The sequence below is a fragment of the Rhipicephalus microplus genome, chromosome 2 (assembly GCF_043290135.1).
Source record: "Rhipicephalus microplus isolate Deutch F79 chromosome 2, USDA_Rmic, whole genome shotgun sequence".
Lineage (NCBI taxonomy): Eukaryota > Metazoa > Arthropoda > Arachnida > Ixodida > Ixodidae > Rhipicephalus > Rhipicephalus microplus.
Genome location: NC_134701.1, coordinates 258,859,318 through 258,876,753, shown reverse-complemented (window position 1 = coordinate 258,876,753; position 17,436 = coordinate 258,859,318). Strand labels below are relative to the sequence as shown.

At 45.7% G+C, this 17,436-nt stretch overlaps 1 protein-coding gene across 1 annotated transcript in view; it reads right to left on the bottom strand.

Annotated features, from left to right (window-relative positions):
- Positions 1-14,509, bottom strand: part of LOC119169333 (neuroendocrine convertase 1) — a 42,808-nt gene extending 28,299 nt beyond the window's left edge. The window contains exons 1-2 of the mRNA XM_037420441.2: positions 14,354-14,509; positions 1,001-1,105 (exon numbers count right to left, since the gene is read on the bottom strand). Of these exons, the coding sequence (XP_037276338.2) occupies positions 1,001-1,105; positions 14,354-14,506 (258 nt within the window). The 5' untranslated portion in view covers positions 14,507-14,509. The remainder of the gene's footprint in view (positions 1-1,000; positions 1,106-14,353) is intronic.
- Positions 14,510-17,436: the final 2,927 nt, after the last annotated feature.

Here is a 17,436-nt window from a genome sequence, read left to right as displayed (position 1 = left end):
ACATATCAATCAAGAAATTCCGTGACTCGGAAGTCGGGAGACAAGGCTGATGTTCAGAAAAAAAAATGCGAAGTTGTTATAGTCGAGGTTTGTCTGTGTCATAGAAAATTACCATCGTCGTTAAACCAGCACGAGCTAAATCGTCGCTCAAACACTCGGTACACGCGAATAACAAGACAAGCTGCGAGGTGCGGCCCCTGATCGTTGTTTCTTTCTTAACTTTTAATAAGCCAGCGAAGTGAGTAGTTGTAATTTGCGCCAACTTCTGTGGCACATATGCGCTCTAGGAGTTGTACAGCAGAACTTTTATGGCCAAGGTTTGCGTGTGCCGCAGATGAAAAAAAAAAAAAAACGTACACAGCAGTATAGAGCGAAGAAAGACTGAAAAAGGTAGATGGTGAGAGAGAGACTACAGAGAGCGAAATAAATACATTGAAAAAAAAAAAGAGAAAACAAGAAAGAAAGGGAAGAGAGGCAGAAAAAGATGAAAAAATGCAGACTATAAAAAGATAGCAGAGTATATGAAGGGCTGGGAATTTAAGAGAGATATGTGAGAGTAAGAACTTAGCCAAGCCGAGCCTGTACAAGCTAGGTGTGCACCAGTTTTGCTGCGACTTAGTACAATTTTTCTGTCATATCGTCTTCTTCATATATATATTTTTAAATTTTCTTCGGTCGAAGTACCCCGCCTGTGTGTTATGCGTGCCATGTCCTGCGTGTTCACGATGACTCGTTCATTTATTACATTTCCCACATCTTTCTTCTTCTTCTTCCGTGTCACATCCATCGATATTTTCTTTTTTTTTCTACAGTATACCAATCATCCCGTGCCTGGCTAACCTATATTTCTTTCACTATTTGTTTCTCTCTCTCTCTCACCAGTATCAGGTGGCAACAGATGAGTGATACGTACATAAGTACATATCCCCAGACGACACACCTTCCAAAGCAAACAAAAACAAGCGTTTTATGGCGTGCAAAGTGTCAAAACTGCCGATACCCTGGAGTCCTCGGTCAAGCGTCGAGTGAATGTCCGCGCCGAGCGTCTGGAACGCTCTGGTTGGTCCATCTTTCGCAGCAGGTACGTGTCCTTCAGGCCTCGGAGCTACATCATTGAAAAGACAAACACGTTATTCGTGCCGCTTACGGCAACGAATGAAGCTGTATAGTTCATGTGTGCCCCTCGCTTTCTGCTCACTGTGCGCCGCATATAGTAATTTCTCAACGATTGAAAAGTGATACTCGGGCTGCGTATATCAACAGGCACTGTATGTATACCCACCATGCGAGTAGCGTCGGCTGTGCTTATACAAATGTTGCTATAGGTTAAATTAGACTGTATGTGTATGAAATCACTGTATATATGGTTTTGTCACGGAATTACAGACAACGCGTGAGTGATCGACGCCCGATCGCCCCTTGTTCAAACCAAACTCTTCAAAACGCTACACTTTGGCCGCAACGGTTGCGAATTATCGGGAGAAATTAAATCTTTGAGCGAGAAATAATGGTGAACACGTTATATAACTCCCTTTCGTAGTATCCCACACGACACATGGTTACGCGGTTACATATAATTTTGTTCATACATCATGCAGCTTTGTAAACCAAGTTAGGATAAACGGGTGTTTTCTAGTGTTTACGCTCACGCGTTGCTGCTTATTTCGTTACCAAGAGTGTAGCTTATTAATCCAACTAGTAATCTTTTTTCACGTCCCCGTAGGCATTCTAGCAACGCTGACCTTTCTACAAGGAGCGAACATATTTCAGCGCACCGCGAAGGTGTTTTGCGTCATCGTGCATGGTACGGAGTTCGCAGTCTCGTCACGGCGTCGTTGAACCCTCATCAATCTTTTCGCGGCGTGCGTTCCGGGGATAATTCGATCCCAAACCACCGTCAGCGCGATACACCGCGCGTTGCGCTTGGTGTATACGCGGAGCATAGGTGCAGAAAACGAGAGCATGTACATACTTCGAAACCTACTTGGTGCACACAAACTTGTTTACTCGCTATTTAGCACGCACGTTTTGGTCTGCGCTTATTTCTGAACAGTCGGATAGTTTTCTCCTTTTCTTTTTTTTATATTCATGGCCTTGGAGCATGGGACTCTACGTTGATCGATATTGCAACAGCTGCTGTTGCGAAGGAAAATGTAAGAAATTGAAATCGCCACTGTATATAGCGCCGCATTGTTGATGACCACGGCGCCTGGTCATAAATCAGCATATCGGGAAACGTCGCGCTATTTTGAGTCCTTTTGCACCGTTTTGCAGAGATCGTTTGTTTTTTTTTACTTAGGTAATTGACGCCCAAATTGTCTCGTAACGTTTTTTTAATTAGCTAGATTTTTTTCCCCGAAAACAAGCCGTTGCAGAGTTCAAAACTACGTGTAGTCTTTTCTCCGCGGCTACTTATCTCGGATGGATGGTTTGGTGGTTCACGTGTCAACGCTAGCGTTTCTTGCGTGCTTATAATTACTGTGTCTTCTGGATAGGCTGTTGGAATCACCATTTGAGCTCTTCACGGCAGTGAGGTAGATGGCAATCTTTTCTTTTGACCTAGGATCGATGTACTTCACAGCGACTTATACCCAGAAAATTGTAGCAGCGATAAGTGAACTGTCGTGGCTACACTCCAAGAACAGTTGTACCAGGGCATTTTTTTTTTTACCTGGAAGACCAGCGACAACTCGTCGCCAGGGCCAAGAGGGCTGTCGAAGCCAGAGGGTTCATAGACTAGGGAACCCTCCCACCTTAGGGTGACACCGGGCCTCGCTCGGAACACTGTTTTCTAAATAAACGTTTATTTCTCTCTCTTACGCAAAAAGAATCGCCGTATACTTTGTGGGATTTTTTTTTTACTTAACGCTTCGCGCCTAATACTTGCCGGTCATGAACAGCGTCCACGACATATAAGCGTTACATGATATTCCGGATATACTCACGTGGCAAGCGTAGAGTTTCGCAAGAAATGAATCGCAAGCAAGCCAGACGACTATTATTGTTGCGGGACAAAAAAAGGACTCCCCAAAGGGTGCAACATCTCTGTACCCGCGCGCTTCTTCGAGAAATTTGACCTGCAGAGATATCGAAAGTTTATGCGTGGCTAGCTATACTGCTCTAACTTGTCACGTAAATTATACTCTTTTTAAAGAGACAATATAACTCTCTCTAGTGCTCCGCGATTCTCAGACAGGAGTATAATGATATCCAAAAAGAGTTCACGGTCTCTTTAAACAGAGTCATACGCGTGGCAAGTCAGTATTAACCGACAAGAGTAATAAATGCTTTTTTTTTCTTACAGTGTATGTCGTTATACAAGCGCTGCCCGCACATAGGCATTCTCTCTTGTGGGTCACTACTACTCTCCGGAGGGAGTGTATTGATTTCCATAGAGAGTTCTCGGGGCTCTTTAAAGAGAGTCACCCTACTCTCCGAAGAGAGTATATTGATTTTCAAAGAGAGTTCTCGGAGCTCTTTAAAGAAAGTCATCCTACTTTCCGAAGAGAGTATATTGATTTTCAAAGAGAGTTCTTGGGGCTCTTTAAAGAGAGTCACCCTACTCTCCGAAGAGAGTATATTGATTTTCAAAGAGAGTTCTTGGGGCTCTTTGAAGAGAGTCACTCTACTCTCCGAAGAGATTGATTTTCAAAGATAGTTCTTGGGGCTCTATAAAGAGAGTCACCCTACTCTCCGAAAAGAGTATATTGATTTTCAAAGAGAGTTCTCGGAGCTCTTTGAAGAGAGTCACCCTACTCTCCGAAGAGAGTATATTTATTTTCAAAGATAGTTCTTGGGGCTCTTTAAAGAGAGTCACCCTACTCTCCGAAGAGAGTATATTGATTTTCAAAGAGAGTTCTCGGAGCTCTTTGAAGAAAGTCACCCTGCTTTCCGAAGAGAGTATATTGATTTTCAAAGAGAGTTCTCGGAGCTCTTTGAAGAGAGTCACCGTACTCTCCGAAGAGAGTATATTGATTTTCAAAGATAGTTCTTGGGACTCTTTAAAGAGAGTCACCCTACTCTCCGAAGAGAGTATATTAATTTTCAAAGAGTTCACGGGGCTCTTTAAAGAGAGTCAAATACGCGGTAATCAGGAGTCACAAAAAGTGAAATGGCTTTTTTTATTTTCTTAGAGCCTACACGAGTACGGTATTATCACTGCGCATTCGTTCAGCCCGCAAAACTCGCACGCGGCCACGTAAACAACCGCGTGCCAAGGCGCACGTGTCGACGGGAGGTCTCAACAGCTTTTCTCTGACCCATTCCGAAGAACCCTAGCCCGGAACGGCGCTCGTGTATGCCTTCGGCCGCGTAAGGGGCCGCTCCACCGCCCACGGGACGTGGTGGGCGGCCGTCAACCGCAGCTGACGAGTGTACACAGCCGATGCGTCCGCCTCTGACGTCGGCAGTCTTATAAGCTCAGCCTCTGCAGAGCACGCGGCGCTAACTTACGTCTCGAAGGGCTGGACCACGTGACAGTCTTTGCCGATTAACTTTATACGCTATACATGAAAGTGGCTACTCGAGGTGCACAGAAAAATTAAAAAAAAAAGAGGACAGCTTCGTGTTAATGGTGTCAAGCCCGAGGGAAGTGCAGAGCTTGGCAGCCTCCTTGGTTTCTCTTCGGTTTTTCTCTTTCATTCCTCTTCTAGCTATTTCTTTCTCTCTCTTTATATTACTAGCTTGGGCCTATTTTTGTTGTATTTTCATACGCGGTTTTGCCCGCTTTACGCCAAGCGACGACGACAGCACATGACAGCCAGAACCCCTGTAAAATGATTCGCTCTCCAAAGCTGTTTTCGTCGCCCCGTACATATATCCCGGTGGCCTTGAAGGGTGTCGAACACTACACCGCATTTATAACATGCACAGTTGTTCCTTGTTTTCTCTTCGTTTTTTCACATTTATGGTTTGTATGCGCACAAAATTATGCAAACGACGAGACCATACATCTATGATGTATGCGTAGTGGAGTACATTCGTTTATTGCGAACTTTACTATTTTAAGCGTAGAAGAAATTGGTCGGATGTTTTTTTTTTTGATGCCTGAACCCAGTTTTTAGCCTTCAAGCATCAGTTCAGCAATTTGCATCTCAAAAAAGGGTAGAGGCTTTGTCTAACGGGCAGTTGATAACGCTCAGAAGGTTGCAAGCAGATTTTATTATTAATTTTATATTATTGCTGTAGCCGTAATCCGCCAGGATAGGTTGCTGTTGAAACAGATCAATTGCGGAACATTGCACGCTCTGTCTCTATTCAAATGAACGGAAAATAACTTGAGTGGTTAGCCTAACTATAACGCACATAATTATGGCCCTATGGACATTAAAGTAGCCCCGCGTTCATTTTTCCACTACTTGAAAGACCCGACATTAATGTTCGTTTTCTTAATTAGTTAACACTGTCTAGAAAGATCGGAAGATGGGAAATGGATCAAGGGCTAGTTTCCTTTGATAGACACAACATGACTAAACCAACAGACAAATGCGTTGATATTGATTGCCTGCTTATATATTCTGGGCGTTATATTGGAGCTGGGGTTATATCGGATGTAGACCTAGAACTTTCAGACGACGTTTTGAAAAGTATGATAGTTTGCACGCCACCATGCATAGTCATCAGCGCTCGAAGGTTTGGCTTTTCAAAGTGTGTGAAGATTTTTTCGGGTGCGAAAAGCTACCTAGTAAAGGCGGTACATAAGGCGGTACCCGGTCTGACCTTTCATACCAAAGCCTCTACAATGCCGCAAATGTGTCAAGCTTGGACATGTGCAGGGTTTTTGCACAAGTGTTGTAGTCTGTGCTAATTGTGGCGTAAATCACAACGTAAAATTTTTTGACGGTGTGACATCTCACTGCCCTAACTGTAATGGCGAACACTTAGCAACGGACAAAGAATGTCCCAAGCTAAAGAAACAAATGGAAGGTCCTGAAAGAGAAAGCTAAAAAGATAGCATCACGAGAAAAGACGCCTAGGCATAGCACCCCTGAAGTTGCTGGTACCGGCACAACTGAAGATGCACCTGTACGTCCGAAGAACAGTACAGTCAGAGCCAATTGAAGCGACGGAGGGAGGCGCAATTTCAGCATTTCGGCAACATCGTGGCCGGCGCTTCCATCAACGCCGTCGGACACAACCTCCTCAAAGGTCACGCCTCATAAAGTTTCGGAACCAGCTTCCGCCAAGGACATGTCTGCAGTGGAATATACTGTAAACAGGGCACCAGAAACGTCTCCAGCCAACGATGATGCCCAACTTATAACCATGCTTAAGATGCTTGTTAACGTCGTCAGATCTCTCATAGCCGGTCGTCAAACGCCAGCAGCATTAGCCGCACAACAGCTCTTGGAGGCTCTCGTTCCAGTTCTCGACAGTCTTCACTAAAAGCAACATGAACACCAGTCGCAAGCCCCGTCCATATATGTGCTGCAATGGAACGTCAGGTCTCTACGACCGCGCCATTCTGATCTCGTTCTTAGGCTCCTTGCAATGAAGAATCCGCCGGATGTTATAGCTCTCCAAGTAACCAATGTGAGAAATGACGAGCTCAGACTTCCGGGTTATGTGGGCCTTCACAGCAATACCCGATGCACGGTGATGGTTCGTGCATCTTTCCAGTGTACAGACACCACGCATCCACGACATGCTTCGAAAGTGTCTCTGTACATACGATCTGATGTGCATTTCGCAGTGATCGACGCAAGTGACCTCTGCGACGCCGACTTTGAATGTGTAGAAGTTGCTATTAATCTCAGGAACACAACCACGGCTGTGGCAAGCATACATTTTCGGCCAATGTGATCTTCGGACATCACATTGCTGGAGTGCCTGCTATCTCGGTGTGACTCGTCATTTATGTTGTGTGGAGATTTCAATGCCCATCATCCTCGTTGGTGTTGTCGCTCACATGACAATCGTGGAGCGGAAATCAATGAGCTTATTGTTAAACATGATCTGCAGACCCTTAATGACGGCTCATCCACATTTGTCGGCAGAGGAAAGGAACAATCCACCACTGATCTTGCCATATCGACGAGAGGTGTGCGTCTTACTAGGTCAAGCGAAGCTGACCCATGGGGTTCAGATCATCTACCCATTTGGCTGGTTCCAGAAAATTCTCCAAGCATCCAGAGTGCTGCCTACACAGTGACGAATTGGGACGAGTTCCGTCAGCTGATAGCGGGGGCGCCATCAAGGATAACCTGTTCAAACTTGTGAGTGAATGTCTGCTTCAAGCTACAGTACGACAACTGCGAAACATAGACAAGCGAAACTCTGATTTAAAGTCCTTGAGACAACGTGCTTGTCGACGACGTGCTTACAGAAGGGCACAGCGTTCCAAAAGAAGCTCTGATTGGACACTTTATAACCGCTTAGATGCAGCGATTAGGCGACACACAAAACAACTTCGTCTTAGTAGCGGGGCCGTATTGTGTAGCTCGTTGCATATGGCGAGCGGTTTTGGGAGTGTATGACGCATATTGAAGGCTCCCCGAACACCTGAGGTCTGCAAGAACCCAACTACAGCATTGGGCATCACGACTGTACGGTCTCTGAAAATTCTTGCGGAAGATTTGGCCAATATTTTCACCTGTCCTATGTCAAAAGACAACACCAAGTATCGTTCCATAACAATTTTATACGGACCTCCATGCGAGATGGATGAAGCAGAATTTACCCTGGCCGAGTTGTGTCATGCACTTAGCCTCTGTTATCGTCGCAGTGCCTCATGCAAAGATGGTGTTAGTACCAAGCCTTGCGAAACGTTGATGAGGTTTTTCATCAATGTATCCTGGACGAACACAACAAAGTGTGGCACACGATTCTGATTCCTGCTGAATGGAAATTGTCTGTGGTGAAGCCAATTTGAAAGCCTGGTCGCCCTGCACAACACCTGAAGTCATACCGGCCAACATCACTAACTTCTAATGTTATGAAGCTGATGTAACGTATGGTGCTGTTTCGTCTGGACGCCAGATTACAGGAGCTCACTTTCTTCCCTGATGCCATGAACGGATTTCATCACCACCGTTCAGCTCTCGACAGCATAGAAGATCTTGTATCATCGCTTGAATCTGCTCTAGCAAACAGACATTCTGCATATGTTCTATTTCTTGACACACAGCAACCGTTTGACTCGGTGCCACATAAGGCGAAGATTCGTGCACTGATGAATGGAGGAATTGCAGGTCGTCTGTTACAATTTCTCCGTGATTTTCTATCTGAACGCAGAATGAAAGTGCGCATTGGAGAATTACAGAGTGAACCTCGCGCTGTTACACGTGGCGTCCCGCAAGGCAGCGTCTTGTCACCGCTTCCCTTTAACAGCGTACTTGCTGGACTTCCAGGCCCATTACCGCAAGAATGTGACTTTCCTATAGGCATAGCGATTTATGCTGATGACATCGCACTCTGGGTTAGTGGTCCGTCATACCATGGTTCGCATCTTCGTGGTATATTGCAGTGAGCTCTAAATGCAACTTCTGAATATTTGGTGGAAGTTGGCCTGCAGGTTTCACCTACGAAGCCAGCTACGATCGCGTATCATCCAAGGCAACGCGCTCGTCGAAGCCTTAGTAGGCTTTACCTCGGAAACACACCGATACAGTGGGTACACCAACATCGCTACCTGGATGTAACCATCGATGATCGCCTTTCTTGGCGCCCTGCTGTTAAAACTGTGAGGAGAAAATCGCTGTCCCTGTTCAAGTATGTAGCCGCCTTAACTGCTAGGGTTGATGACATTGATCAGAAGACGGCGCTACAGGTTTACCCATTAGTTGTACTCTCTTGCGTGATGTATGCCTTGTCAGTCTTGAATGTACCGCCTGCTTTAATGTGTCAGCTGGAGCAGGGTCATCGTGTTGCCCTCCGAGTACTGTTTGGTTTACCTCGTGAAGCACAATCCATCCCACTACTGACTCAAGCACACCAGTTGCCGCTGAGGCTGCAAGCTGACTGCAGAGCGCTACATCATATTGAGCGTCTGAGCCGAGCCCCAGAAGGCAAGACCCTCCTTAACAGGCTGTTACAGCACCAACTTTCTCGAATGGGTAAAATGGCGGCTTTGTTCAATGACATTACTGGCAATTCCTGTGAAAGTTTTGAGTTGCCAACATCGACAGAGCACAGCCCATGTGCCTTACCTACCCATCTGTCAATTCCTGGAATACGCAAAAAGTGTGACCAACCTGTTTCGAAACTATACCAATTAGCCCATTCACACTTATTTGAAAACTTCGAAGACTATGCAAAAGTATTTACGGACGCTTCTGTACGCAGCGATGGCCTGAGTGCTTCTGCAGCTTTCTTCTGCCCTTCAATTGATATCAGGCGGTTGTTTAAAATACCGCACCCCTTATCATCGGTGACGGCCGAGCTAGCAGCGATTGATGTCGCCCTTAAGTACGTACAAGAAGGGTTACGAGCATCGAAGGTTGTCATCCCCACCGACTCTCGTGGTGTCCTTATAGCAGACTTACCAGCAAGGAGACCTACAGCCCTATTCTGAGCAGCATCATGGAATCCATCAACGATATTCTGTCACGTGCGGGTATGCCTAGCTACACAGTGGGTGCCTTCGCACGTGGGTATTGCGGGATATGAGGAAACGGATCGGCTTGCTTTTACATGCAACCATGATGGCTGTGACTGTCCGGGAATTCTATGTACGATGGACAACGCTCGTCTGCTTATACGCCGACACCTCCTAAAGCAGCATCCAGACCAGCGTGTGGCGAGTGGATCGTTCCCTCCCCGTGTTTGTGGCCGTGGCTTGCCTCGTAGTTCCCAAGCGCTCTTGTACAAGCTAAGAGTGGGCTCTGTGTTGGTTCGTGAACGATTACACCGTCAAGGGCGTGTGGACAGCCCGTTGTGCGCAGCTTGTGGCTCCTGCGAAACACTTGAGCATCTCGTAGTGCACTGTTCCACAATTGCTACACCGCGGTCTCTGCTGATTAGGGAACATAAATTCCCAGGACTTAAGTGCGCGACCCTAGGTGACTACCTCTTTTCGAGCGGTTGTGCTTCCCGACGTGACCAGACCCACCAGGCTCTCCTTACATTTATGAATCAAACGGACCTGGCCATCCGTTTATAGACGTTTTTTAGTATTTTTATTGATGTTTTTTTACTCATACTTGTCGAAGTCTTCGCCATTCTTTTCATTCCTCATCTTCGTTCCTCCTTCTTCTCTCTTATCCTTGTTTCCTCTGTTTTTTTTTCTGCTTCCGGAAGAGTGAGCAGGCGTTGTGCCCCCCCAGGTGGCAGTTGCCAGCTTGCCCTCTCCCTATTTCCTCTGTGTCTTTGTGTATCTGTGTATGCAAATCAATTAAATAAATATTGTATTCTGCTCTTTCCAATAAACCTTTTAGTTGCGAGAAGACGCTTGTCCTCTCTTCCTTTGTGTTTATTCGCACGCTTAAACGACAGTTATACCAGACAAGACAACTATGAAATGTGTATAGGAGACGTTATTTGTAGTATTTTAACCGTAGTGTTGTAACTATGATGGAGATGTAAAGAAATTAAATTGAACCAAAAGCCCACTTGCCTCCGGTAGAGATTGAACCCACACAGCACGCGGATAACGCGTCATTTATGCTCTACCAACAGCGTCGGTCGTCCTCCCGTATGCATAATTGGCTACATCTGTTCATGTCAACCAGGAAGTGTCACCTTGCGCCTCTCGCACTCCTGACGGCCAGTGTGGAGCACTATTTTTCTTGTCAGCTTGCAAAAAAAAAAAAGACGAAAGGTCAAGTGTACAAAATAAGTATCCCAGTGCAAAAAAGAAAGAGTGTTCAAGTGTAAAAAGATCGTACACAGAGTACATTGAGAGCTAGGCATTTTCGCGCTGTGTGTGCTCGCCTTGCAAGCACCCATGGAAAGAAGGTTGGCCTGATATCCCTGGGGCCTCGTCTTTTTGCCGTTATCGTGCCGTGAATCGACCTTTGTCTGAATCAGTCAGTGAATCGCTCGGCCTGTGGAACATTCGAAGAGCCGCCCAATCTAAATGGGATTACGATACAACCACGCGAAACGGACAACGAACGCTCGTATCCCTCGAAGACAGAGGCACAGAGCGGCACCAATTGCTGTGTACACCACTGGAAGCACCCGGCCTAAGTCCTTCACTTGTGCGGCAGTTAACTGTGCTGTCATACTCTTGTTTGTGCGAATCTGAGGGGGAACGCAAAGCGAGCGTTATACGATGTGAAAGCACTATACACTCACTTTCACAGCGACAAGCATTCGCGATTGAACGTCGCGGGTTAGACTGCAGGCGGTGACAGCAAACAAAGCTGTAGTGCCCGATTTCAAAAATGAAGAGAATGCTTATGCAGGAAAAAATAAAAAAAAAGATACAGGTTGTTTTATCTCGTAGGGGCGTGTATGTTGGCCTTAGTTATATACGCTTCTGTATCCAGCCCGATATTACAGAAGGCCGGTACTTCCTGTACGATAGTTGTTCTATTCTATAATCGTATGGGTTTATGTGTAGAGACGTATGTTTTTGTGAAGGATACTATATGATCTCATGCGACGTCAAATTAATGTCATAGGGGAATTTCCAGTAGAATGTCGCGAGCTCCTGGGAGAAAGAAAAGGAGAGAAATGGTATAGGACATGACTCGTTATGAATGAGCAGCAGGTCGATGGATGAGCAGCAAGTCACCAGTTAGATTATCGACCATGGTGGCTGCGTTTCAGTGCGGGCGGAATTAAGGCGCCACTCCACTGGCATCCTTAAATTAAATTGAATTTCAAGGTAATCCCAGTTAAGCCCGCGATCTTCACTGCATGCGTCTTTCATAGCCTCGCTTTCGCTTCGTGCGGTCAACTGATACGACTAATGGGAAAGGTCGCGAGCCAAGAGAGGGCAACAAGCCACTGAGTCGATGTACACGAACGGTGGGTTTCACAAAACTGAATACCCGCCTAGCCACGTGATTGGAATGCTTGAGTTAAATCGTCAGAAACGGATGGGACGTGAGAAGGCAGTGAGTACTAACCACGAGCGTTGATGAGCTTCGAATGAGTACGGTGTGATTTGTGTAAAATTCAGGTGTCATCGAGACACCACCGGAGGCCCTTTACTGCGAAGTGAGACCTTGTGTTGAGAGATTGCCGTTTGTGGAAGTGTTCTGCAAAGTGCCTAGACAAATGAAGAACAGGGAATTGGCAAACTCACTAGCCCAACGGTGCAACAGCATGCATCATGATCACGTATTAGAAATCAGTACATCATCATTATACGCCATTATTATTTAATGTCTTTCATTCAACAATATGGCTGGCTGTGAAGCTTTCGCAGTGCTCTGCGTTTTTTTCGGTACATCTCACACATGCTCTGGCACCTACATTTCTTTCTTTCTCTCTTTCTTTCTTTCTTTCTTTCTTTCTTTCTTTCTTTCTTTCTTTCTTTCTTTCTTTCTTTCTTTCTTTCTTTCTTTCTTTCTTTGTCATCTCGTTGCCATCTTTTCTTTTGTTCTACCGTAAGGTAGGTTGTCAAAGTATCTAGAAAGAATCTGATTACGCAGAATCTCGAGAGTAGCTGGAGAGCGAGATTTTGACTATGACGTCATGATAATCTCCTCAACGTGGCCTTTTCGTCAATTTAAGCACAACCTTTTTATGCCTATGATGTCTAGCGCTAATTTTTTTTTCCTTTATTGCCTTAAGCAGTTAAAATGTGTGGTAGGCTAAATTGCGAAATTTAGAGCTGTTGAACCGCGCTGGTACGTCCATACTTCAATTAACGCGGAAGTTAGGCGTGGTATGACAGGAATGCGTGACCAAAATTTCGAATGAAGATCGTAAGTGGATAACGTGATAATTCAAGAGCGGTATAGTGGACTTAAAAAAAACAGAACATGATCATTTGCAACCTAAACCAGATCATCAAAGGTAGGCTCACTCTATTTGTAAGTTCACATGATGACTGTGTATACGTTACAAACCATTTTATTGGAACGCGTTGAAAGTAAACATAATCGAAAGACAGCGAGTAACACTAATTGTTTATTGTCACTGAAAACAAAGACACCTGGCCTACGTTATGTATGTATACACAGTCGCACACATCAACGTCGTAGATTTTCGTATTATTGTCTCTCCTCGGTGACGAAGGCATATCGAAATTTTGAGAGGCAGTGACGATTCAGCGAGTTTGGGCTTATTGCAAAACGTTTTAACGACAGATATATGAAGGTATACGCAAAACGCAGGATATCGCGTTGGGAAAGGGTGGGCTTGTTAGTAGTGACAGATCGCGCAACTTGCATGCAGCGTACTATGAAGAACACGGACGAAGAAGGTGAGGACAGGACGAAAGCACATCGTTTGATCGCCACTTTCTTCGTCTGCGTCCTTCACAGCACGCTACAAGTTTCGCCAAGTGTCACGCTCTGTATTGTTTTGGCACAGTGTCTTTTTGACGACACAGCCAGAATGTTTGGTTGCTTAGTCAGCACTGTGACATCTCTTTCATCTTCAGACCGTGCTTCATACCAACGTCGATCAATAGATTAATGACAGATGCTCAGCTGCGAGAGGCAGCTTATATATGGCCACAGACTAATACCTGTAGTTTTTCGATATACAAGCCTTTCAAATCAACGCATCAAAAGAAAGACGGGAACAGGAGAACGGGAAGAGTTCTGGAAGTCAACCAGTTTATCAAGCATGAAAATTTTCACGCAAGGGCGCACTCCGCAGCTAGTGAAACACGACATCTGCCGCCGAGAATACTCGTCTGACCAGCGAAATCCTCCAAAATAGTTGGCTGTTGGTATCTTTGTTTACGAATTATATCATGCTGCAAAATATCTCGCCCAAGGAAGTTGCTGGTGATCCGTATGCTAGACATACAATTAGCCATACTGAATGCCCAGTGGCAAAGAGGGTGTGAGAATCATAAGCTTGCCATGGTGGCCCCATGAGTTTTTCACAAAGCTTTTCTTTCATAAGCGCACACTGACAATGGCAAAGCCTAAGGTGACCAGCGCAACCAAGCAATTGAGGAGTGCGAACGGTGTCACCCCAGTCTTTCGTATTCAGCGTTCATTACATCATCCTTGAGTTAGCAATTGGCCATCTGTTGATGACGTAACACACCCCGTTCGACGTTGCTGCGATAACTGACGCCATTAATCGGAGTTGTCGGCCATGCAGAGTGGCCGCCAGAAAAGCGAAGATGACAAAGATATTAAGAAAACGTCATGGCCATAACATATAATGAACTGTACCTCAAGACACCCCCAGTAAGTGGACATCGCCGAGAGAGATCTTCGCACCGCAGTGGACATAAAGACAGGCCTGTCGTCACTGGGGCGGCCATCAGTGCACTCACCGGTCCGACATTTGCGTAGCCCAGTTCGTACGCCAGTTGGTCAGCCACTTGGCGGCCACCTCGGATGCGCACCGCCCACGCGTTCAGGTAGTGGGCCCGGGTCGCCACAAGAAGGTGCGTCGCTGCCACCAGGAGCTGCAGTGTTGCCCGCATGCCTGTCGCGGTCGTTGTGTTGCACGAGTGCGGCGCCCGCTCGCTTTTCAAGGGAGGCGGGCTCGCCGCGCGCCGCCTCCGCTCTCTTTCGGCGCCGCCTACGTGAGGGCGCCTCACGCACTTTGTGTTGTCGCACGCACGAGCTTATTTTCCTCCTCTCCCTTCATTCACATCCCCGATGCCTAATTGCTCAAGGTCGGGGCGCGAAAAAGCTCGCCATGCCGGTGGGTGGATTTCCTTGTTGTTACAAGTGTCACTTAGAAAATGAGCCCATTGTTTTACGATTGAGCTCGAGCTAAGAAAAAAAAAACAGCTTGAGTTATATTTGGGCTAAATAAGATGAAATAAAGGCAACATTATTGAAGAGAAATATCAGGCGTTTGTAGATGGCAGCTTGTCGACCTCTTCCGCACAGGCAACGATTGCTTTATGCCCGTATACACGGGGGGTGGGTGGGGGGGGGGCGATTCCCTAGACCTCCCTTCCCGTAATTTGGATGGAGAGAAATGTGTCACCCAAAATAAGTAATAAAAAGAGGCGTATATCTAAAATAGTCAATGTCTTCAATAAGTGTCTCGCCCATATATAGAAAACCTTCCTGGCTACGCGTGCCTGGATTGATGTTTGAAGTTTTTTTTCTCCGGGGAACCATATCAGGGTATTCTAGTCCTATGTGGTTTAAATTGCGATAAAAGTGTCATTTCAAACCGAAGCCATACCTCTGAGAAAGTGAGGACCCACCCGAGAGTGTCCACGAGGTAAAGAAATATATCTAGGTTTCGGCTCAATAGAGGGAAACAGTCACAATTTCATTCCATATATATTGGACTATAGTAGACTATGGTACAGATAGATAACTCAGAATAGATGGTTCTTTACCTTTCTTACTTAAAAATGGCGTACATAGAAAACTGGCGTCGCGATTGATAACAAAACATTTCAATAGGAGGGGAACAGACAGCACTTCAGACACGAACGTGGGAGCACGGCAGACGAGGCGTTGAACTACAGCAACCACTGAGAACACGACATATACGAAACTCGGGTTTATCGCAGAATACCACCGAAAAATCATGGTACCTGATCAGTCATAGAAGCTTCGTCGAAATCATCACACCACAGTTGTCGTCGCAACACGCTGTCATGTTTTTTCAACGAATAGCAAATCTTAGCCCCGAGCTCAGCAAGAAACAGTCGACTCAACTTTGCTACGCACAGGGAATGGCAGGTACACGTTCGAAATTGTGCATTGAAATTATTACTTGTCTTCGTTTGTAGGCGAGGAAGGACAAAAGAAATAGTGAAGTACGACAACAGTTCGTGCATTTTTTTGTATGAATCACTGCAGAAGCTTCACATGAATATTCAATCTTGGCTAATGCTGTTACCTCTATCGTATTTTATCCACAAGGATACTGGGTTCTAGAATTGGGTTTATTTTTTTGGATTCTATCTCCGGTACCACATGTATTCGACATAGCCGTTATGTCACTTTGAGAAGCTACAGATTTTCTGCAGAACCATGCATGGCAAGCAACGTGATGGGAAGTGTCTCGCGTCAGAAATACGGCTATATTGTGATGGCCGGTAAATCTAACTATTGCTACCTACATTGCTCGCATAAATAGTGTTGTTACCTAATTGAACTCAGTGTTAGTTTCACTGAAGCTTCGGGGATCTGCATACTGAGTTTTGAAATTCTCCAGTCCGTGTTGGGGTGCGCTGGCTTTGTCAAATCAGGCGAACTTCTATACAAGAGCATTTCACCTTCGTCAATGTTCCCACGACAGTCATCATTAGACTGTTTTGAAATGCACTCATTCTTAAATGTGTGACCTGCACCACCGCTGTGGTCTAGTGGCTAAGTTACTCGGCTGCTGACCCGCAGGTTGCGGGATTGAATCCCGGCTGCGACGGCAGCATTTTCGATGGAGGCCAAAATGCTGTCTGTAGGCCCGTGTGCTCAGACTTGGGTGCACCTTGAAGAAGCCCATAGTAGTCGAAATCTCCGAAGCCCTCCACTACGGTGTCTCTCATCATCATAAGATGGTTTTCATCAACCAAATGTGTAGGCTCAACAGAACGTGGTCGCAGAAGAGGAAGCAGTTGGGCCTTGGAGAAAGCGGTTGGACCTCATGCCCTCGGTAAGGTGTAAAGATCATTATCACAGCCGAGTATACCACACGCCGTTTATCCATTCCCCACGCAAAGCCACTAAACTCATTCGAATACAAAGCCACGTTTGTACTTGAAAAGGGTGTGTATTATTCCGAGTTAAGGCGTCGTCAACGCCTAAATCAAAACGAAAATTTGCGCCAAAACGGAGTGAATGACGTGCAGACAAGATGTACCGAGGTATATCGACACTCGCTGGGACAGAAAGTTGAGGATGTCTGCTACATAAGCCTTGCCTGGCGACCTGGGTATTATCATGCCGGGCATCGATGAAACTCCGCTAGTGTTGAGTCTCTGCATATGCTTGATCTTGAATCACTACGAGATTTTAATACTCGTTATAAGATACATCACCTGAGGGCACTAGCATCACGGGAACGTCGCGCGCGATGATGTCGAGAAAATGTTGCAAAGTCAATTCATGATGCGAGAGAGTGGATGGCATGGCAATGGCCTCTGTTCAAGAGTGAATGAATGAATCAATCAATCATTCAATTAGCAAGTCAATAAATTACTGCTTGCTTTCTTTGGTGATGCTAAATGCATTTTGCCGACGCTGATTACCGTTCGACTTTTTTTTTTTGTCAGTGTAGTAATATAATTCAAGTGCACAAGGATCGCAACTTGATCTGGTTGTGTCCGCGAGAACATGTGCGCGCATACGTCATTTCGACGAAGGCCGGGTTCTCGGCAAAACGTGAAGTAATATAAAGCATTTTATAACATTAATCTCCATAGCTACTTTTTGGGGTTTG